Source organism: Ornithodoros turicata, chromosome 5 (assembly GCF_037126465.1).
Source record: "Ornithodoros turicata isolate Travis chromosome 5, ASM3712646v1, whole genome shotgun sequence".
In the NCBI taxonomy this organism is placed as follows: domain Eukaryota; kingdom Metazoa; phylum Arthropoda; class Arachnida; order Ixodida; family Argasidae; genus Ornithodoros; species Ornithodoros turicata.
The window spans coordinates 78,292,148-78,315,886 of record NC_088205.1 but is presented as its reverse complement, the minus strand read 5'-3'; the positions used below and the strand labels follow the sequence as shown (position 1 = coordinate 78,315,886).

Sequence of the window (23,739 nt, the reverse complement as noted above, 5' to 3'; positions counted from 1 at the left end):
ATAATTAGTCACCTTTATCTTCTCCCAAAGCTTGAACACTAGAATAAGGTTTGCTATTTTCCAGTCGTCTGGAGTTAATATAAAGTTTAACTACTAACGCAATGAATATGAGAGCCCTATTATACGTGTGTCTCAGGAAACGCAAAAAGGAATTTCGTCAGGCCTTGGTGAATTTTTTTCTCGTTCAACAACAACAAAACCAAATACACTGATGATGATGAATGCTCAAACTCGACAGCAGAAGGGGGTATTCTTTGTCTTCCAATGTGACTAACATCAGTATCTGACTGTACAAAGGTCTTTTGTTTTCTACATTTATCTGTCTATCTGTACGAAGGTCGCTCGGGACTTACTAGGTGCGATAGGTGTGTCAGGAAGTGAACATAAACATAGAAAATATTGAGAGCGTTAAGGTGCGTCCTCACTATGCCGATCGGCTCTGCCCGCTGTGCTTTGCCTGTCACAATGCCGATCAGCATAGTGAACACGCACCTTCCTGTAGTCCGTGATGTAGAGGTGTGCGCTGAGGGCAAATTTGTCGGCGGCGACGTACCTCCTGTTTTTGTGCCGGAGGAGGCGGCGCCACGTCGATCTCCCTCTATCGGCGTGACCATTCTGCGCCCACATCCCGCTTCTATAAATGTTATATAAAAGTGCGGCGTGAACACGATGCCGTCGTTTTATAGTCTTTCAAGCACTAAGTTTCGAAGCTTTTAAGTACAAATTATTGACAGCATGCTCTGAATGGACGACTGTCGTAAAAAGCAGAGTTATATTTCGGGTTTAACCAGTACAAAGAACGTGTACAGGCTCTTGTACGGGCTCTTGCCACGTCTAGCTCTTGCAGTATCGGCGGCGGCGAGGCTTATGCACTCGGCGGCGGCGCATCGGCGCACACCTCTACCGTGATGAGTAGCAGTTCATATTCAATTTCGGTTATTTTAACATTTTGTTCATTTAAAAAATGCAAAAACTAGAGTCGTTCTTCGTATTAGAGACTTTTGGTACAGGGTACGCAAAGCGATTGCGTCCACTACAAGTGAAGCCCTCTATGGGTGGTTTTCAAGTTGAGAAGTGGCGCTACGCATGCTGGGTCTTCAAACTTCCGGTTCGAAATTTCGCTCATTTTGGAGCAAAGCGAAACTTTATAAACTCTGGCTTAAACGACAACCAAGACGAGTTCGTCTGGGAACACCTGCCGCGAAAGAAGTAAGGTACTTTAACGAATACTTCGCAAGTACTTTTTTTACGACAAAGATAAGATTTCGTGACATATCGTGCATGTTTCGGTTTCGTTTGGCGTGCGCTTTGAAATCGCGATCTTTTGCTGCGCGAGATGTTCTGTTAGAATGCTGTCAATTTGACGCTTCAGATAAAGATAACAAGCAACATTTCAGATATGGCACAAGAAAATCTACAGGCAGTATTTTACGCAGCAATCTTCTGCACTCTGAGGATGGTACGCATGTAATCGTTTCCTTCTAGCGTGGGACGAAGCTGTGACTTTAGTGATATTCTTTTCGTATTACGAGTTGATAATGTTATCACAGCCACGCGCAATTCAACATGGTAAGTATATAGCACGGCATTTGGTGACAAGTGCCTACACACCTTAGTCGGATTTTCGTTTACGCTAATATTTTTTTCAAAGGCGCAGTGCCCCAGGGTGCGCGATATGTCCTTCCGCAGGATTAGTGCAGTTAAACGCTGAACTCTTATTTTTACGTTGAAATCAGGCTGACGCTGTATGACTCCGGCAGAACTTCGAACCGGAAGCGTCAATTCACGTGACATTGCAACTTCCCTAGACCTGTTTCTCTGGGCCAGGTGGCGCGAGTGAGCAGCAACGTCAGCGCCACAAATAGGCGATTTCAGATATTGCCCTTGTGCTCCGCACGGGGGCCCTCCGTCGCCCAAGTCACGCGCATCGCGCAATGCGTCATGGGAAATGGTTTGCATTCGTGCTCGCTGCCTGTTGCTCGAGGTGATGCGGGAGGTGAAGGAGAAAGAAAACCAAAACTGCTTGCGCTCTTCTTCTTCTCTCTGACTCATGAAAACTAAATCCCAAGGTGCAGCGGGGCTTTCGCAACACGGCGCTCTCTGGTGGGCCATCCATGCAATTTCTGAAATCGTCTATACGCGGTAGTTTAGCAGACGACGCGGCACTTTCAAATACACGGTCTCGAGTTGTTCGCTCTTTTCAAGAAGCACCACTTTTTCTGTGGACTTCCTACAGGATTTGTAGCTTTCCTTGGCACCATACCGTTTGAGACACCATGCAAAACCCGCCGATGAAACGACCTACTGTTGGGATCCGTGGCCGTTTGGGCCCGAAATGGCGCTGTGCAAACTTCACTGCCACGGCCCTCTTACGTCATATTGACAGGCAGTTGCAAACCACCCATTTGAAGACACCGCACGTGGTGATATTTGGCATCTCAAGGCTTACGCTTCAATGCTGACCTCAGCCTAATGAACTCGGGAGAACCTCGGTATTTTTGCTCTTGTCTCGCCTTGTTTTTATGAACAACATTCCTTTCAACAGTGCAGACTGCGCCGAGAAAGCATTCCAAATATTCGCGTCCGCGCCGCTTAACACACTGCTTCCTACGTGCTCCCTTCTCATTCGACATGCAATCCTCGAAGAGTGCGCTCACTCCGCCTTTAATAATGAATCAGCCGCTCCAAACAAACCTGGCTTAGGAGTGTTAAGCAGGAATTCCGTGCATCGCACAAGGACGTGCCAACACGCCTTATGTATTGCCCGTGAAACTAAGTTAAACGGAGGAACGAGAAATTAAAAAATAAGATGGAGAGGAGAAGGGTGATGGGACGACCATTTAAGAATGAAGTCACGTCTCGCCATGCTCCGGTCAAGTGATTTTCTTCATCATTTACCGAGGTTCTCCGTAGCGAAAAAGCCGCCGAGCGTACACAGCGGGAGACGCTGGAAGACCCAGCAGTGTGCTGAAATCTTTCCCTCCAGGAGCGTAAAAAAAAGCGTGGAAGAATGACCGTACGTGTGCCGCGGCTCCGTCTAGCGTTAACCACGGTTCGGAGAGAACCAGGTTGGGAGTGCGCTGATTTTTTTATATATTTTTTTTGTGTGGATTATTTTACGATTTAAAAGGAATGGTACAGGCACTCTTGCGGAATAACTCATGCTGCTGTTCAGGAGCATCAGGACGGTCCTGTTGCGACGGTAAGATCAGGAACGTTTCTGTAGTTGATGGGGGCTAATATGGTTCAGTGGAAAGCGCTTCGAATGCGTATTTGATTCGGTTTTGAAGAAATCCCTCTATTTTGAAGTTTCAGCGTAGAATGCAATACGTGCGAACGTTATTCCGGCATAAATCCTCTTACGAAAGAAGGCTTAGGTGCCAGAGCAGTGGGGTATCAAACCAGGGCATTTTTTGGAAGCAGTGTCATGCCAAATACGCCAAACCTTTCATCCCAAGACTCTCTCATCCACTGATACGTCCACTCCTCCAGACACTTGCTCTCTGTTATAGGGATATAGTGCGTTCATTTTGCGATTTCTCTCTTTTCTTTTCCTTTTTTTTTTTTTTGCGCTCTATCGTAGCTTGCCTGCGTTATCCATTATTCCTTACTACGTTGACTGACCTAGAGTCGCTAAATAAGCTACGCTTCAGAGTATCGACACTGAGTTCCAAGAGCGAGCATGCGCCATTTTGTTTCCGCGCCACGCTACCCACGCGCAAGCGCACGTTAGCGCACGATGCCATCTATCGTGCGCGGGTGAAATGCTCCTTTCGTTTAGAAGCAGGAGTTGACGGCCTTGAGCTCACCTCGACATCTTCGGGACGCTCCGGTCGACAATACATGGATTATGAAGGAACGAATAACCGAGAGACACGGGATGGACACGAAGACAAGCACAAGAGAGACATTTCATCATCATGCACCAGTTTGTCTGCGCCCTATCTCTTTTATCGAATACATGGATTATCGCACAACAATCATTGCACGCTTCTCTATCCCGCAGCGAGCATTATGCTAGCCGTCTTTGATCCTCAACTATGGATGGTACCGGTGTGGTGTGGAAACAAGATGGCGCTCCTGCTCTCCATTGGACCTGAGTGTCGATACTCTGAAGCGAAGCTTACTTAGTGACTCTACTAGGGTCACTAAATAAGCTGACCGATACCTATCCAGTGAATACAAAAAAAAAGCAATTTCTTTTAAAAATCAATCAATCAGTGAGTACAAAATCCAGTGTTATCCAGTGCTCCGCACAATGTTGTAAGGGAAACTAGCAAATCACCTTTCGCATTCACGTTATATAACGTGACCTAGAGTCGCTAAATAAGCTACGCTAGGCTTATAACTAAGCTTATTTAGTGACTCTAACGTGACCTTCTGACGCCATCCCCTCCAGCGTTGTCTACCTGGGCACTGCTGACGAAGGCTCAATAACGCCGAAACATCTATCCAGTGCTGGTATGTCGACGTTTGTGTGATAACCTCATTCGGGTTCGTGCACCTTGTGTGGCACAGGTGACGCCGCGGCCTTTCTCCAAGGTTACTGAATGTAAATGAAGGAACGCTGACAAACTAAGACACTTGGTACATGATAAAAGGGAGAAACAGCGTCAACAAGAAGAGGGACGGAAGGAAAGGGACAATCCCTGAACAAGCAACTAACAAGGTTTAATGAACGCACGAAATTAAAAGACGGCTTGCCGGTTGTAACACGCGGATTAAGAGGAAGAAGGACACTCGTGTTTGTTTACCTCCCTGCGTTCATTAAAGCTTCTTAGTTCATCCTTAAACGATTTCCCCGTTGTTTCTTCTGCCCTTTCCTTTTTCTTTTTTTTAAGCGGTTTGTTCTTGTGAGAAGTAACGACTCAGTAAGCGCTATAGAAAGCATTTGCGTGAAAACTTTTCTAAAACTTCTCACCGAAGTTCAGATAACCGGAGTTCTGAGAGTCGCAAATATCGAAATGTTTGGGAAACGGAGTCTAACGCATACAACAACAACAAAAAAAAAAAAAAAAAAAAAGAAGAAGCTACTAAACTCGAATTGGAATATAAGGGTATATACAACGCCAGCACTCTCTACCCGTATAGGCTCCCGTATATATCCAACTTTACTCTTTCATTTCAAGTTCAATCTAGATTCAATTTCGATTCAATTTCGGCGCGCGACAATAGGTTCCGTGATCAATCGTTTGACTCGCCGAAGACCGTGATGGGTTTTCTTCTCCATCACTCTGTGTTTTGATCTTGGAACTCACTTCTGCGAATCTCAGCTCGCTCGTTCTAGAGCAGCACCAAAACAGTGTTATATAAAGCAATACCGCACATTCGGGCTATAGATGGCACCAAAATGCGTAACGCGTCAAATAATTTATTTATTTCGTAGTAGCCCAAGGGTCCTAATGGACATTAGGTGGGGGTGGGAATAGGGTGGTAATTAAGAAAGGAATGTGTGCTATACACAGTTCTATACAATACTAAAGTGTGAGAGAGCAGTGTACACAGTGTTACAATAAACAATACAAAAACATGAATGCGTACAAAAAAAGAAAGTATAAATACAATAAAACAACAATACTGTATATACATTGATGTGAGTGGTGATCATGGTATAAGAGTGAGGATTTGCTTGCGGAAGGTACAGTTTTCGTCGATGAGGGCAAGGTTAGTGGGGAGCTCATTCCGATCGATGGCAGTGTTACAAAAAACGATTTTGAGAACAAAGTGTTGCAATTGAAGCGTGTAACCTTGTTGGGGAGGGTCAATGTGTGGGAAAATAGCTCCGGAACGAGAGATGTAGAATGTGTGTAGAATGTGTAAAATAACTTCGGTTAGAGAGATGGGACATGGAGCTGGTGGAAATGAGTGGAAAAATCGGTGAAATAGCGATAATTTCGTTATGCTGCGCCGGTGTTCCCAGAAGAGGAAGACCAAAGTTTTATTTTAGTGTTGTTACCGACGTAAGTGATGAGTAATCGTTAGCGATGAAGCGAGTTGCTCTGTTTTTGAATAGGTTCAAGCGAATCGATAAGGTACCGTCGTTGAGGGTCCCAGATGGCGGAGGCATATTCGAGCCTTGGTCGTACAAGCGAGAGATAAGTTAGTTTTAAGTGTGTGTGTGTGTGTGTGTGTGTGTGTGTGTGTGTGTGTGTGTGTGTGTGTGTGTGTGTGTGTGTGTGTGTGTGTGTGTGTGTGTGTGTGTGTGTGTGTGTGTGTGTGTGTGTGTGTGTGTGTGTGTGTGTGTGTGTGTGTGTGTGTGTGTGTGTGTGTGTGTGTGTGTGTGTGTGTGTGTGTGTGTGTGTGTGTGTGTGTGTGTGTGTGTGTGTGTGTGTGTGTGTGTGTGTGTGTGTGTGTGTGTGTGTGTGTGTGTGTGTGTGTGTGTGTGTGTGTGTGTGTGTGTGTGTGTGTGTGTGTGTGTGTGTGTGTGTGTGTGTGTGTGTGTGTGTGTGTGTGTGTGTGTGTGTGTGTGTGTGTGTGTGTGTGTGTGTGTGTGTGTGTGTGTGTGTGTGTGTGTGTGTGTGTGTGTGTGTGTGTGTGTGTGTGTGTGTGTGTGTGTGTGTGTGTGTGTGTGTGTGTGTGTGTGTGTGTGTGTGTGTGTGTGTGTGTGTGTGTGTGTGTGTGTGTGTGTGTGTGTGTGTGTGTGTGTGTGTGTGTGTGTGTGTGTGTGTGTGTGTGTGTGTGTGTGTGTGTGTGTGTGTGTGTGTGTGTGTGTGTGTGTGTGTGTGTGTGTGTGTGTGTGTGTGTGTGTGTGTGTGTGTGTGTGTGTGTGTGTGTGTGTGTGTGTGTGTGTGTGTGTGTGTGTGTGTGTGTGTGTGTGTGTGTGTGTGTGTGTGTGTGTGTGTGTGTGTGTGTGTGTGTGTGTGTGTGTGTGTGTGTGTGTGTGTGTGTGTGTGTGTGTGTGTGTGTGTGTGTGTGTGTGTGTGTGTGTGTGTGTGTGTGTGTGTGTGCGGGGGGCACCTTCAGATTTCGTCTGATGAAGCCAAGTGAGCGATTAGTATTGGCAGTGATGTAATCAATGTGTTTATTCCACGTTAGGTTAGCAGATAGATAAACTCCGAGGTACTTATAGGAATCTACAGGTGAGAGGGGGGTGTTATTTATTGAGTTGGGGTACGAAGGGATACAAGAGATCAGCTGTCGAGAAAAGGAAACAATGTTAGATTTGTTAATGTTTAGCGGCAGACCCCATGTACTGCACCGTTTTCCTATCATAGTTGGGTCTTGGTGCAGGATGGACTGGTCATAAGGGCTTGTCTCCTCTCCTTATGTTGGCCCCTTCTTACGTTCAAGGGGAGGTAGCTTTGCGGTACAGGACACAGTCGTCTGCGAACAATCTAACAGTCGAGGAGATATCTGAGGGTAGGTCGTTAATGTAAACTAAGAAAAGGAGGGGACGTAGAACACTGCCTTGTGGTATACCAGGTAACAGGGTGAGGAATGGTTATTACAACTGACTAAAAAAAAGGGCGGCTTGTTAAAAATTCATGTATCCAGCGAAGCATGTAGTGGTCCATGATTAGTAGTGACAGCTTGCGTTTCGCATGAATAGTCCTTCCGAAAGCCATGTTGTAGAGGGTAAAAAAGTTATTATATTACAGAAGATTCACAAGGTTAGTATATATGATGTGCTCAAATATTTTGCATGGAATGCTGGTTAAAGCAGTGGGCCGATAGTGGCCAACTTCAATTAATCAAAAGTTTTATTTCACTGAAATACAGTGTGGTACTTGGAACACAAAAAGCTGCATTATGCAGCTTGAAAGGGCTCCAAGCCCGTGAACACTTCCTGTGTGTTACCTGATTTATGGATTGGAATGACCTTCCCGATCTTCCAGTCTTTGGGCAACGCAGATTTCTGGAGGGACTGCTCGAATATGCAACTTAAAAATTTGCCCGATATTAGTCTTGCATTATATAACACCTTAGGGTTGATAGCATCGGGGCCTGGACTGGACGTGAGTTTTAAGGGTTAGATTATCTTGCAAATACCCTGATGTGTTACATGGAGACTGAGCATAGGTGCAAAGGAGGGTGAAAGCAAGGACGCGTGGTCCGCTAAACTATCAGTATTGAAGACTGGTGAAAAATACGAAGCGAATTCGAGGGCGCATTGATCAGATGGGATGGGAATGCAGTTTGTATCTGTTAACGTAAAGAGGTCAGATTTAAGTGGAGATAATACGTTGCAGAATTTCTTTGCGTTATTGACTAGCATGGAGGGCAGATGGTGGTTAAAGAACTCTCTTAGCCTCCCTAATTTCTTTACTGTATTGTCAAGTGCAAGATTGGAATTGAGCCCATGTGTTGAGCCATATATTAGAGAGTTTTAAGCAGACCGTTGATAACGTGGCTTGCGTCGAACCGTATCAACCGGAACCAATCAGTGGGTAAGATTCTGAGTCACGCATCACTGCGATTGGTTCCGATAGGCATGATAACCTTATCAACGGTATACTAAAACTCACTATTGAGACGTTTCGCTCCGCGGAACAGACTGTTACTTAACGAGGCTTTTAATCGTTTGGAAAACCATGGGTTATATTGGAATAATTTAATGCGTACTTTTGGAACGTAGGTGTCCGTTAGTTGATTTAGGGAGTCACGGAAGAGGCGCCAGTTTTCTTCCACCCAGCGTGCTGCGTAGGTGATGGAAAAGTTATCATAAAGGGTGTGCAAAGCTTCATTAACGGCTTGGAAATCATCCCGGTTATATGCATATATAACTTTGCATATACCATATAATAGCATATATAGCATACAGTATATATAACTTTGCATATATAAATGTTGCGAACATAATAACGTTTTGTATTTTCAGAAGAGCGACTGCCGAATCATCATCGCCAGCTGCTCCAGCGACATGGCAAGAAAAATATTCTGCGAAGTATGTATTAGGCGTTTTTATATTTTAGTTTGCTGTAATTGAAGTTGTCATTGGGGCACCACGGCCAAGAATGGCTATACTGTAGAAGGAACAGTTTTATACAGCGAAAAGAAATTGTGTGCGCTAACTTAAAAGAAAAATATATGTCCGTGTTAAGTTTGCATCACCGCTATGCACCTTTTCCAAAGGTGAAGCACGCTTTACAGGAGCATTATTTAGAACAGCGGGTTCAGTTTCGCCTAAGTTCCACGAAACACTTTTAACGTTCCATTGAACGAATTTCTCATAATATGTATATTACTTTTAAAAGAGTTCCCTAACTTTAGAAAGAAACCATTGAGAGTGATGTTCTATGTGACAATTTACACGAAAACTGCAGTCGCTCGACTTCAGTAAAACTACGTTGGGCCGATAAATCACTTTATTATAACTCGCTAGCCATGGTGCGTTGGCCATCTACAGCGAGGACATCACCACCTTGTACCGGTCTATAGCTTGAAATATGTCACTCTTAAAAAAATCCTCCCTCATGTGGTGACCCTAGAGATGTAAAGATTTTAGTTGTTTGCCGGGGAACGCCGTCCAAGAACCTGAATATAGAGCAGCGTTTGCCGAACTTCTCCTTGTGTCGGACCCCCAAAACCATCGAAAATCCATTCGATGACCCCCGTTAAGTAGGATTCATGTTGACATAAATAAGAGACGTGAAGAAGGAAAAGGAAAAACAAACAAACAAACAAGGCACTGCCGTGCAGGAAATAAGAAGGTAATATATCGTCATATTATATCAATATCGTCCCCCTCAGATGATGACGTGACCAGCACTCGCCAAGACGGTCTTCGGGCTGTCTCCGATTGTCGCGGACCCCTACGAACACTCTGGGGGACCCCCCGGGGGTCTGCGGACCACACTTTGGGAACCACTTATATAGAGGGGGTTTCACGTAACGTAAAAAAAAAATCGTATTAAAAAATCTACTTGTCTGAACACTATGGGGTCAACGCTAGTTATCGCGGGGAAAATTTTGCCATGACTCCTGAGTACTTTAATCTAATTTAATTCGCGAGAAATTGAATTTTCCCAATTTGCGAAGTCAAGTGTAAGTCAAGCTGTAAGTAAGATCCTGTACATACCACAGAGTATACTTCTTTTGCTTCTTGGAGGTGGCATTCACGGTTATAATTTATAGTGAACAACATTTCGCAGGTGTACAAGCAAGGCATGTACGGCGCTGACTTCCAGTGGATAGTGCTCGGTAGCCCGGAGCCGTGGTGGCACGACCCGGGTTCTTCCGGCTGCACAAAGGCCCAGCTCAGATCAGCCACCGAATCAGTGATAGCTGTGTCGTCCTTGAGCAGTGATTTGCTCAACTACACCACGGTATCAGGTTTGGTACGTATTATCACTTGAGATAAGATAAGATAGATAAAGTTTAACTGGGTTATGGTGTATTATACCAGCAGAATCGTGCAGAGATCCGAGCGATATCTTGGTTCGCGGATGGAAATCGAACGTGTTCAAATCCGCGCGGCTAAAATACGGATACAGCCATACACGTGGATATCCGCGTGATATCCGCAAGCACTTGTCTCTCTGCCGACGTTGCCTGGGTGCCGCCGCGATTGAGACCACTTAGTGACGTAGTAGCAGAACATCGCAGGACGAATACAACACAAACCTCACGACGCTCAGTTGCACTAGTCTACCACTACGTTACATGAGAAACGAGTGTGTTCTTCTGTGTGAATCTTTGAGCGACTGGCAACAATATACGAAATAATGTGTTGATGGAGGGTGCTCGTGTTCCGTGATTTATCCAGAAAACCCAACACCCCCCTAATGTTCAGTGACACGCCCCGAGCTTTTTCAACTGTGTACCCCTTACAGGGAGTGCCCTTGTGATTTGAGCTTTAGACACATGTCGGTACGTTACCGCTCACCTCTAATTATGGCCTCCAGAGCAAACTAGTGTCCACACGTATTGTGGCTCTTCATTTGCGCTAATACTACAGTTCTGTGCATCAACACTATAATCAACTGTTCATTTCATGTCATGCTAAGTTCGATCCACGACAAAAAGGAAAATAGTAATCCGTAACTAGGTAGGATAGGATGGGTGCGGGAAGAAAAATATCTAAATATTTGCTCCTGCAGCCTAAGAGCCGCAGACTTTAAACCGTAAGCATTACGATTACAGATTGTTTTTCTGTTTCTTGCACATTGTTAAAACCAACCGAGGTCGGCAGGGAGGCTAATGGCGAATTCGGGTGGTCACTTCAGGGCAACACGGCCTAGCGCTCGGCAACCGTGAGGTCGGCGTGCTGGATCACGTGACCGTTGCCACCCGAACATGAGTGCCAGGACTCTAGCGGTTTTAGTCGCTTGTATGACGCTAGGGGCATCGCGGTCGCTCGTCTTCGGGTTTCGTTGTCTGCTTCCTCACGTGACCTTCGACGTGCGGGCCAATGAGGGCCCTCGCGACCCTCGCGACGCGGATGTGACGACACCGGATATAATTGGGCAATCCGCTGCCCGATCGCTTCGAGGCCGGGCGGGAAAAGTGCTAGGTGGCAAATTCCTGACGCTCGGAAAGTGGCACGCGAACATGCGAGATCTGGAAAAACTGGCGAGAGAGGGCGGGATCTGGCAAAAAAAAGTTGCCACGGAATGACCACCCGAATTCAAAGTTCGTTCAGTGTACAGATAACTTGATGCGCCAGGAAAAATAATCGGAACGCGTCTATCGGACAGCGGGGAGCACCGTGCGCAACGCTGTCCAATAGGCGCGTTCCGATTACTTATCTCGACGCATCGAGTATCACTATCACGTCGATGAACGAACATAACCTTCTAGTGACAGCAGCGCGACTGCACGACTATCACAAAGATAAGACGCAGGCCCGTCAGACTTTACCCAGGGTGTCTAGTCGTTTCTTCCTACCTGCTAAGCTCCCAGCGTTTATTTTATCATCCGTAGGGCGACGCATCATTTAACATTGTTAGAAATTCAGTTTACGGTTCCAGGCAGAAAAGGTTCACCTCCAGTCACAGCGTGCTACATAGAAAAATAATAAAAAAACACAGGCGTGACTAACACAAATAAAACTCAGCGGAGGGAGGAATACGCTTTTTATCAGACGCGCAGCCTTGCCTTTTCTTTCTTATTTTTCGCGAAGATCCTCTTGGGGAGCTCAGACGCGTCAACAGACTTTCCTTCCGTGCGCTGCTCCTAGTTATCGATTCTGAAAGCGGAAGTTTTTGTTATCGCGCGTCGTCTTCGACACGCTCACGTGCGCCATGAAACAGGGTTCCGCGAAAGACGTGGAACGAGGAAGTGGAATTTTGATAAATGAACGCAGAAACGACGCAGTGCTGGTAATGAGTATTTCGGTAAGGGGGGAGGTGGGAGCATAGGAGGGGGAGCATAGAGGAGGAGCATAGGGGAGTGTTTCGGCACCGAAGGGGGAAGAAGGGAAGTTGGAATCAACAAGAAGAAAACGAAAGGAGATTAAGCGTAGAAGTTAATCACAAAATATGGGACCCGTTAATCTGCATTCGTAGGCTGTTGAAAGGAGCAGAACGATTAAAGGCGAGAGGCCAGTCCTGTGTCCGGAAGGAAATGTCCAACAGCACGGCGGTTGCTCTTTCCTTGTTGTTTTTTGCACCGCGTAGCAACCGTGGCTGTGAACAGTATACAGACTTTGACAGGCGAGAGTATATACTTTTATTTTATTATTTTTTTTATAATTGGGAGTTTACGTCGCGAGACAACTGAGATCATGAGCGACGCCACAGCGGTCGGTCTGTGGATTGCTTTTGCCCACCTGAGGGTTCTTTTAACCTGCGATGAAAGCTCATCACACGGCACCCCGTATTTAACGTCCCTCGCGGAAGACTGCGTGACTAAGCAACTTGTACCCTGCCACCAAGAGAGTATATACAGGGTATTCAAAATTAAGCTTTCACTAGCACTTTATAAATAGGCGAACAAAAGCAAAACTGGTGCTACTTTTCTGTTCCTTGAGTAAGAAACAGGTGCTACATAATTAGCAGCACCTGTTTCTTACACAAGTATCGGAAAGTTATCATCCGGTTTCCTGTCATCGCTGTGTTTGCGTAGCGCTCGTGAAAGCTTAATTTTGAACACCCTGTACTAGGAAGGAGTGCAAAACAAGATGGCTAATATATATCTTGGGCCGACCTCAGGGTCAAGTGTTCCGAAATGCGTGCGGAAGCGCTGCTAGATAGCTCAGAGAAAATACAAAAACAACCTTACGATCATAGCTCGGCATCTGGGGCCTTCGAAACGCACGATCACAATCATCTCATAAGGCTTGAGTTCCGGCCCCGCTACGATTTCACGCGAAGGTCGACATGGCATATCGGTGAGCTCGATCACGCCGCATACTATATAGTGCACTAACCGGATAACATCACATTTGTAAACAAAGCAGGTGTGATCTTATCTGGTGAGTGTTCTAACATCCGGCATGATCGAGCTCACCGATATAACGCCATGTCAACATTCACATGAGTTCGTAGCGGCTCCCGAACTCACGCCTTATCAGATGATTGTGATCGTGCGTTTCGAAGGCCCGAAACGCCGGGCTATGCTTACGATATTCGCTGCGAGATCGACCTATAGGGGGCGAAACCGTCACCTTTCTAAGTGTGGGTAACACGTGGGCCAATGTTCGGAGTTGATGGATCTTTTCCGTAATTCTAGTAATATATTCACCGAAAGATCACTGGTACGATACTGTTCGGTTCCGCAATGCTCCACCTACAGCACTAAACGCCGAATAAACGTGTAAAAGCAGACGATGTGTCCACACAATGGTAGTTCATCGTTTCTCCGCAGCGCGCCGACTCTGTTCGATCTCGGAGCGAATAGGATTCCCTACCCCCACCTCCCAGCATTACCCCAAGCAGCACAATGTACTCAAAGTCGAGTGCAATAGGGGTGGACGGGTAGGTGGAAGACCTTGAACGAACTGGTGAAACTAAAGAACATTGATAAGACACATACCGTCCACCCCTATTGCACTCGACTTTCGGTACATTGTGCTGCTTGGGACCTTACAAGTACCACAGAACGAGGAGAGATGATGATGATGGTGATGATGATGATTCGAGTTCTTTTTCTCTTTTTCTTTTTTTTTCTGGCGCATCGATAACAAACTGAATGAGGAGAGCTACCGTTCATCCATTAGTGACCTTCTAATAAAAATTTCGTTTTCTTCGTTACGTAGATGTGACGTGATGTGATACAGAAAAAAATGAGGATGTTGGTTACGACGAAGTCGACCTGGCTACCCCGTTACGTAGAATTTATGTCTCTCCGACCGCTTACGTGGCTGACACTTAAGAAACTTCATGCAACGTTTTGCCGCTGCAGAGCATAGCGTGTAAGAGAGCATAGAGCCAGCAAGTCTACAAGGCAGCCTTCGACGTCGGCGCCCAGCGCTTTTCGTCCCATGCAGCGCTCTCAAAAGCACGCTCGCGACAACCAAACAACAACTGTCAACGTTCCTCAGGTGTTTCAGGGCCCGCTTGCACGAACGTTCCTCAGTGGTGTCCCTCAGTAGCTTGGGTAGCTTCAACTCATTGACACAATTAACGTCACAAAAGTAAATTCTACGTCCGAAACCTCCCATCCAAACATCCAAAGACAAAACAACAGATTTCAAGAAACGGTTGTCAACGGTAAACAAAAGCCAATCTAAGGGCGCTTAAAACTATCTTACTTTCAGGTCATATATATATATATATATATATATATATATATAAAAGTGAAATAATAAGACGTGGACTACAGATTACAGGAACGTTAAAAAAACTAATTTATTTAATGGGCAATTTAACACATAGATTAAAAAAAGAATGGTCGACGTTTCGACAGTGGCACTGTCGAAACGTCGACCATTCTTTTTTTAATCTATGTGTTAAATTGCCCATTAAATAAATTAGTTTTTTTAACGTTCCTGTAATCTGTAGTCCACGTCTTATTATTTCACTTTTATTCAACTTCGTAGCCGTCTGATATATTAAGCTATTTGTCCTATATATATATATGTTAGAAATTCAATACAATATAGGTTCAATTCAATATTTCATCTTCTCCCCCTCAAGCAATGGGAGGGTGCTGCCTTTGCGGCGAAACATCTTACTACATCATCGTTACTTATTTGTTGTTGTTGTCAATATTTCTGCAGGACCTGAGCACCTTCAAAGGACAGCTTCTACAACGCCTGCAAGACCTCGGCTACCAATGGAGAACGATGTCTTTCGGTCACGTGACGGAAGCTTACGATGCAGTGTGGACGGCAGCGCTAACCCTACGAAGAGCCGAAGAACTCTGGCGTCGGGTAAGACAGACGGACTCCAGAATTAAATTGCGAGGGATCGATTTCATCCACCTGTCTTATCCGTATGCATCCATTAATACCGTCTGGCGCATATTTTAAGCTCCTCATTCCATGTCTATGCCCACGCTCTCCATAGTTATGTGAAATTGCGTGAACTTCCTAATGAGGAGACAGTGAACGCTATCAAAGACAACTTCTGCTACGATGCTGCAGTGTCTGCAGTGGGAATGCGCATCGGAGTTGTCGTTATACAGACAGAGCAATTTGGGGAGTATAGGTGTAAGTAGGAGTGGTAGTATGCAGTCGTGGGTAAGTTACTCAAAAAAATGTAACTGAGTTACAGTTAGCCTGCAAAAATAGTAACTGAGTAATGCTCCTGTCACGTGGCAAATTGAGCGTTATTCCCAGCGAATGACATGCGCACCGAACGTCATTCAGTCGTTATATTTTTATTTCTCGTTCTCGAAACAAGCGAAACCTTTGATTATTTCACGAAATTGTTGCATTTTTTGGCGGCACTCACTTATCTAAGTGGGGGGGGTCAATACTCCAGGGTTACAGAATAAAGCATTACTTACTCTAAATTGTTGGAATACTACGGGCATCCAGGTGACATTTCGGAAACACACAATAATGCACGTCTTCAGAAATCTGCTGGTGAATTGCTACAAACGCCACACTGCGTCTTTTCCTGGGGCTCCTGGCAGCACGTGAGCACAGCAGCATCGTATACAGCCGCCCGTGCTTGTGCAATGAGTGGCGCTACGATGCTACGGTGCTCACGCGCTGCGCCCCTGGGCGCAACTTCCCAAGCAGCAAAATGTACTGAAAGTCGAGTGCAATAGGGGTGGAGGGGTAGGTGGAAGGCCTTGAACAGACTGATGAAACTAAAGAACATTGATAAGACACATACCGTCCACCCCTATTGCACTCGACTTTCAGTACATTGTGCTGCTTGGGTTAGGGGGAAACGCGCACGTTTATCACCTTGAAGTCTGATAATACCCTATCTCTCTTATCGCGGTAACGGCAAGCGGTCGGTAGTGCTTCATCTCTTGCTGCTTTTGCCCGTCTGCTCCAACCATCCTCTAAACTTCGTCTTAAGCTCATGTGTTATTAAAACTACTGAGGGGGGGACTCTGCGTTTTCTTTATAGACGTATTTCTTAATGCGTTGTTCTCCCTAGCACTAGTTTCTGATTCTGTCACTCCCATCGTGAACAGGATCCAGCCTTGTGGTTGTGCTTGTGTCGCAGAGATTGATCGAATGATGTTGAAGATGAGTACGAGACACGAGACGGTCTTTTACGTTTAGGGCGGGGTTCATCCTACACTCTTGACACGACTTCCAGTGGACTAGCACATTGTACAAAGTACACTGTACACCTAATTGGAATTGCCTGAAGCCATTCTTGCAAATAATCTTTCCACCACTCGCTGTTCTGGTTACTTATGCGTGCACAAAAACAAGGTAAGTTAAAGAAGCGTCTAAAATTGTGGACGCCGCCTATTACCTACGAAAGGGGAAATGCACACGTAACATGAAAAACGGTTAGGAGCAACTAATATTTATTCGAACAAGAACTTTCGTGCAAGAGACTGCACTAAGGTTTCTATAATGTGGAAACAGCCACGATAGCCATAGCACAAAAACTGTTCAAGGTACTCTGCTCGCACTTCTAAAAAATAAGCATTTTTTTTTAACGAAATCTGGGTGTGATATTATTTTTCACCCTATCAACTCATCATTTCATCCCACACTAACAAGTATGCCCTGGGACACAGTGAGCCACAAATTTTGTGTGGCGAATTTCCTCACTCATCGTCACTGCATGTAATTGTTGTTGTTGTTGTTGTTCGAAGATCGTTGAAAATTGGCTGTATCTTTGGGCATTGTGCCGAGCGCGTTTAAATCAGGGATCGGAGCCGGGGCTGGATCGGAGCCGGGCTGAACCCGAACCGAAAACCGCTACAAACAGTTACTTTTTATTGCACGGAAACCGTAGCGAACCGAAGTTAATCTGAAGCAGTTACCGGATCACGAAACGGTTCAGGTGGGATGCTTGCTTCAGCGAGCCAGTCCCACAGTGTTTCTCTCACAAACCATGTAGCGGAGTTTCAATTGTTACAGAACGTCTTGGAAATCTTATTTCGAGAAAAATCAAGCGCATTCGTTTGACAAATTCACGAGCTGAAACGCGCATGAGCCAGGGTTCAATGTGGTAACGATTTCTTTTCAGTGCACCAAGTCTCCTGGAGCTCTTTAAGGGCCAGATTGGAGATGACGGTTTGTCGTGGCTTTTGCTTTTTGGAACACCTTCTGTGAAGCTCGTGGCCCTTCGTCAGCGAAAATATGAATCTAGTACAAAGTACTGTCTCATTCGGGACCAGAGCTCATTCCTGGCAGCATAGCTCCTCAGAAAGTCAGCAAAGTAATAAACAGCATCTTGATTTATTTATTCTGAATTTCGAGCACGCATAAAGGCGAGAGCTACTCGCTGAAATTTCCTTGTGCTTGGATTTTGTGCATTTAACGTGACCCAAGTCATGTTTGAATTGTAATAGCAGTATATGAAAATTTTTACTGTATTAAAATTTTTAGTGAACCCGTTTGAACCGGTTCAAATCGGCTTCGAACCTGTATTTTTTCTGCTCTGGACCGGGACCTGGCCCGAACCGATATGCATGAACCTGAACCTGAACCGAGCCTACCAAAATAACGGTACCAATCCCTGGTTTAAATGCGGTAACTTCATAGGGCCATCATTTGTTGTACATTTTTGACGAAACTCTTTTTGAAATGCTATTAAATGTTTATGGAAAGCCTTTGAATATCTTGCGAAATCGTTCAGTTTGTTTTGTTGCATGGTTACTGCGGCGGTTACACAATTTATGCGTACCGCAAACGCAGTCTGGCGATTACGAAGTGGTGTCACGTGGCCCTATAAAGCCACGGGCAGACCAACAGGCCCTGTAAAGCTAATCAGCAGCGTAGCCAGAAAAATATTTCGGGACGGGTTCTATGAGGACTTTATATAGGCGAGGAGGATTTCACCCTCATTTCCCTCTCCCAAATGCACTACCGAGGGTACGATTTCGAGGGGGGGGGGTTTCAACCCCCTAAACCCTCTGCCCCTGGCTACGCCACTGAAAGCTACCGCTTAAGTGAACATCCTGTACGTACTTAAAACAAACAAAAAAAGAACTACGTACTAAAACTTAGCCCTCGTCTGCCCAAAAAAGCTGAGGAACCATGACGTGATAAAAGTTTAAGGCGGACTCATGCGGTTTAGTTAACGTTGGCTTACGAAGAGAGTTGACTGCACCGTCGCAAAACTGTTTTCTTCGCTTTGCTTTCCTGCCGCGCTTTAAGAAAGTAATGTAATCTGCTCCAGCATGCAGAACATGGTAGCAAACGACAAAGCCATTATTTTTATTCGCAGGGATCTGGAAAACTGCAGTAAGCTTGTCAAATTTGTTGATTGCAATCAATTCCCCGACAATTACTGCAGGGAATGACATCATTTTGGCCCAAATATCGCGGGCGGGCTTGGCGAGAGAAGCGATTTTGTTGCATCTCCCATAGACTCCCACGTATTGAAAATTTGACAAACTCTCATTCGCAAAAAAAAAAAAAAAAATCAGTGAATCGTGTCAGGCCTTCAAACATATGTCATTCCCTGGACAAGCTCGACGGGATCACGCCTGTACCTGTTTCGTGTCGAAATTTAGCGAGGTTTACTGGAACGCTGCGAACAAAAAATCCCCATAGACATTCTTAAGAAGTGAGTCCGCCTTAAGCGCAGTTTCTTATAACACACTACTCCAAAACAACATTTCAGCGGGACTCTCCGATGACCCTCTCCGACTTCCGCTATGAGAAGCTATTACCGCAAGGAGCGAACGCCGAAGGGGATCAGCAGAACGAGAATGGAACGAATGTGCCCGCTCGGAGAACCCGGCGAGAAATGGTCAACATCTTCGACAAGATCCTCGCTGGCTTGCATTTCAAGGGAATCTCGGTACGACATTAAAGTGTCCGCTTTATATTGATCGTGTACAAAGTGGTATGAAATTATTGTTCGGCAGCATTCTATATACTTGCATGTTTTTGTGTGTGTGTGTGTGTTGTAGTGTGCCTGATTACAGTAGGGACCCAGACAACCGTTTCCTTGGAGGATTAGAACCAGAATGACCGTTTATTGAGCTCGCGCATCCTGCCTCCTCTTTGTCGCTCACATGTGTGTACATCAAGAAAACGTGTGACAATCTGCAGTTCACTAAATGACGAGATGCCGAGATGGCTGTCAGATGGTCAGGCGTATAACTAGACTGCATCGATGCGCACCACGACCTACTCTATACTAGAGACCTGGACAACTGGCGATCCCCTATGGGAGAGACGGGTCACGGGTTAGTTACGTTAGTGACCGCTGCAAGCGCCACATAGCATTATTGGGGAGAGGGAATCACCCTTGCCACCGCCTTTAGTCTGCTACTGCTACGCAGGGATACACAGGCTGTTGTTGAGCACGCGCCATCAACGCGGTTCGTCGTTGTCAACACAGCCTACAATACATCGCCGCGGTTTTGACAAGTCACGTGGTAACGAATAGTGCGAGCTAGCACCAAATCCCACAGCCAAGCGGCGATTGCCAGAACTACTACCCCGGCGCTGGGAGCATTGCGCATGTCCAGGTCTCTAGTATAGTAGTAGGTCGTGATGCGCACTAGGTGGTAGCCGACTGAATAGCGGACTTGGCGAGATTTGGAACGAGACTTAACATGGCGGCACTTCCGGTTAGGCCGCTAGGCAGTCGACTAACCGGGATATTGGAACGCAGCCCTAGTGCGACTTACGAAGCAGACTGGTGTCGCTGCCCGAAGGACGTGACTGTAATTGTTTTCACAAGAATATCCGTGATTACTGTTGTGGGCTACAATTCAATAAATTGGTATTGAAAAACGCAACAATGCGCGTCATGCCGCACATGTACAGAGCACTACGACAGGACCCGCTCCAAATCCATGATAGGCACCACATGATAGGCCACATGATAGGCACCCGCGCGCTTCTCCCGCTGTCTGATCGGGTGCCGCCAATCTTTGCTTCCTGAGGATTCCAGTGGTTGCCGCCAAGGCGGCTCTGTTTTTATTGCGTTTTTTCTTCTAAACGGTAGCTCTGTGTGAACTAATTTTGCTTGCATTATACTACTTGAAACACGAACTTTCAGTTGAGAACAAGTTTTTTTTGCGTTTTAGTGCCCCTTTAAGGTGTTCCTGCAGTATTCGAGCCGAAGAATTTCGTGAGGAACGCTGTAAACACACACAGAAGAGAGAAAATGAAGAGTAAAGTGGAGAGAAATTACAGCTTCTAGTACCCTGGATTGCTTGCTCTGCATTCTAGTAAACTGACCCTGAAATTGAGTCCCTAGCACTGCAAATGGTCAATAAACTTACGTCGCATTAAGTCGCATAAACTTACATGTATTTACTCTCGAAAGGCACTAATTGCTGATCCGCCAGAGGGCTAGGTATTCTTAATTTCAGTGCAAGTAAATTAACAATGCGAGGGACTTCAAATATGGTGTGCTGAGCTCTCGGATGGGCAAATTTAATTCAGATGGGCATAGATAATATTGCCTCGCGGCGTGAAGCCAGGAATTATTTGAATTAACGGCGCATTTCACATAAATACCGCACTACGCGTGATACAAAGATAATTTAGATTAGATAGAAAAAAGAAAAGAAAATGGCCGTGCTAGTCTGGACTTGGTCAGGAGCGTCTACCTCAATACTCGTATCTGGAGGAAGATTAGCGTGAACAGGGGGGGGGGGGGGGGGATAGATGAACGGTAAAACTTTCATTTAGAACGCATACCTTTGTACGCTCTAACCTGCGTGAACCTTACATGAATTTCAACCAGCTCGTTGTGTTGCTGTGTTGCATTAAACGTACTGTAAGGAAGTAGAGCTGCAATCCTCAGATAATGCATCTATTTGATAGCCTGAGCCAACGCCACCTAGATAAAGAAGACCTGCTTATTGCCTCCTCTCCCCCCTTCGCTATGTGGACATATAAAGTGAGAATTCGTCTGCTACTGCGATTCGTCGTTCAGCGAGTTCAAGAACTCGCAAATGATTGCAGCTAACTTTGGAACCCGTAGACCTGAAACTGTTGACAAAAAGTAGAAGGCGCTTTCCAGGAAATCAGTCTCGAGAAAGATACGGGACCGTTTTGTGCTTTATTTTAAAGATTTCCCATTTAGCACGCGGGGACGTCCAATCACTGCTCGCAGACGACGGTGGTTCATCTCCATGGCTACGACCGCTGAAAGCACGTTCGTGATTGGCTACCGCCATTGAAAACACGATCCTGATTGGCTGACTCTTAGTTGTTACGTCCCTTCGACGAGTAAGCAGGCTTTTTCTATCTAGGTGGTGTTGCCCGAGCCCTCAGTACTCTTACGTCACAATTTTCGTCACAATTGCGCTCGTAGTTTTTTTTAGAAAATCAGAATTGAAAATGACGGGCAACACGGTGTCCAAGTAGCCACCAACTGCGCAGTCCTCGTCAGGTGCGGCGGCAAAACTACATTGCATGCGCATAACACTGTGTCTAAAACAAAAGAAGTCGACTACGTGCCGGCTACGTAGCCGTATGGAGCAGCAAGGCAGTCGGGAACATCGGTCACTGCTGCCTGACATATTCAATTCAACTCAATTCAATTCAATATTGGGGATTATTTCCCACCAGAGGTCGCTCTGAGCCGTTTTATCCCAATTTTGCTAGCCAATTAAAAATATGCGGCGTTCCTTGCCACATGTATAACTTGTCGTGCTGGGTTTACAAACAACATGCTATGCCGCCAAAATAAGCTGTCTATCTGCTATTGTACGGTACGCATATTCGATTACTGTCATAGAAAGAAATTATAATTCTACATTACCAACTCCCTTTTTTTTTTTCATTCTTTCTTCATTACAAAGTTCATCTTTTCAGGAACCACTATCATTCTCCGGAAGTAACCGAGTGGGCATCACCGAATTCCAACAAAACCGAGGTACGCGATTATTATTCTCTTTCCCTAACTTGTTTCAAAAGAGAAGCTTTCATTCTAATAATCTTCGAAATTGCTTTTAATAAACCGAAATGCTCGCTTCCAAACCTTGAGAACCGAACACGACGAATTACGAGGAAAGGGGATTGGCTAACGTAATGAAACCCCCTATATTTTTTTAGTCGGGACTCTCATGATGGGAGTTCGATTGCTCTTCTGCCATCTGGAATGGGGATCGATTACTTCCTGGTATGATCGAGAACTGCTCGACTCTTCCGAATTAGCTTCTTTTTTTTTACCAAAGTTCTCCGCGATCAGAAGAATCTCCTTGAATTCGTCTCTTGGTCGTAAAAAAAGGGGAACGTTTTTTTTTTTAGTCTCGTTTCATTGTCGCCCGCTGATGCAAAGTGGGATGTTCGTCCACCGTTCATTCAGATATCTCTTCTCCTCGTACTTTGTCCCGCTAGGAAATACAAAGACTAAAAAGGTTTCACGATCTTCTATGAGGGGGACAAAGTTTGAGAACCCGAATTTCATGACAAAGATAAGCACAAGAGATGGAAACATGACCTGTGGAGTTATTATCGGGTATCTTTAATAGAAAGTAGTGAGCTAAAACGATAACGAAGATAGGCTGACTTTTTTCGTCACTCTTCTGATCATTCAACTATACAGTATATTACTTCAGTGTGTTTTGTTGTGCTATTACAGGTGGTAACCCTGTAAAGATAGCTTTATACGTACCAGATACCAACGAGCTTGTCTTCGACTGTTACAAGTGTCTGCCCATCGTCTGGCAAGGTAATGTTTTTCTCTCGTGCGTGCATCATTGCGATGCAGTCGTCAGTAAAACCGTGTATACTGTTCCTCGTTAATACGCTTTGTATGGTGTAGCATGCAATGTATTTCTATGCGTGACAGTGAAGACTAGCTCTGGAGCGACTGTACTAAAATCTTACTACATTGTACCCGAGTCCTATCCTCACTGCGGGCTGATTCCAAATTGTATTTGTTTCCGTTTCCGATGGAAGCAGGGAAGAAGCACACACAAAAAAAGGAAAATATAAAGGCAAAGTCTATGAAAGTAATTGCATTAGCAATGCATTATTACGCATGAAAAAGTAATGAGTAATGAAGTTAAGTTTGAATTTGATTATAGAAAAAAGTAATGGAGTAATGTAATGCATTATTATGTAATGAAATGAATACCGCTGTGATTTGTGATTTGTTTTGATTGCTGTGAGGATTTTGATTCAGAGGGTGTAATAGCTATGCAGCTCTTGCAATGGAGTAGTTAGAAGTCATGCTGGGTTGCTGAAAGCTCGAAGATTTACTTTATTTTACTAATTTATTAACTAACTAACTAATGTATTACTTTACAAAACTGAAAAGAGTAATACTAATGTAGCAAGAATATAGTAACAAG

General features: G+C 45.2%; 1 protein-coding gene across 1 annotated transcript in view; it reads left to right on the top strand.

Moving 5' to 3' along the window:
- LOC135395946 (gamma-aminobutyric acid type B receptor subunit 2-like) overlaps positions 1-23,739 on the top strand; it is a 144,074-nt gene that overhangs the window by 98,847 nt on the left and 21,488 nt on the right. Inside the window, exons 5-10 of the mRNA XM_064627031.1 lie at positions 8,819-8,884; positions 10,092-10,277; positions 15,101-15,253; positions 19,095-19,274; positions 22,256-22,316; positions 23,025-23,114. Of these exons, the coding sequence (XP_064483101.1) occupies positions 8,819-8,884; positions 10,092-10,277; positions 15,101-15,253; positions 19,095-19,274; positions 22,256-22,316; positions 23,025-23,114 (736 nt within the window). The remainder of the gene's footprint in view (positions 1-8,818; positions 8,885-10,091; positions 10,278-15,100; positions 15,254-19,094; positions 19,275-22,255; positions 22,317-23,024; positions 23,115-23,739) is intronic.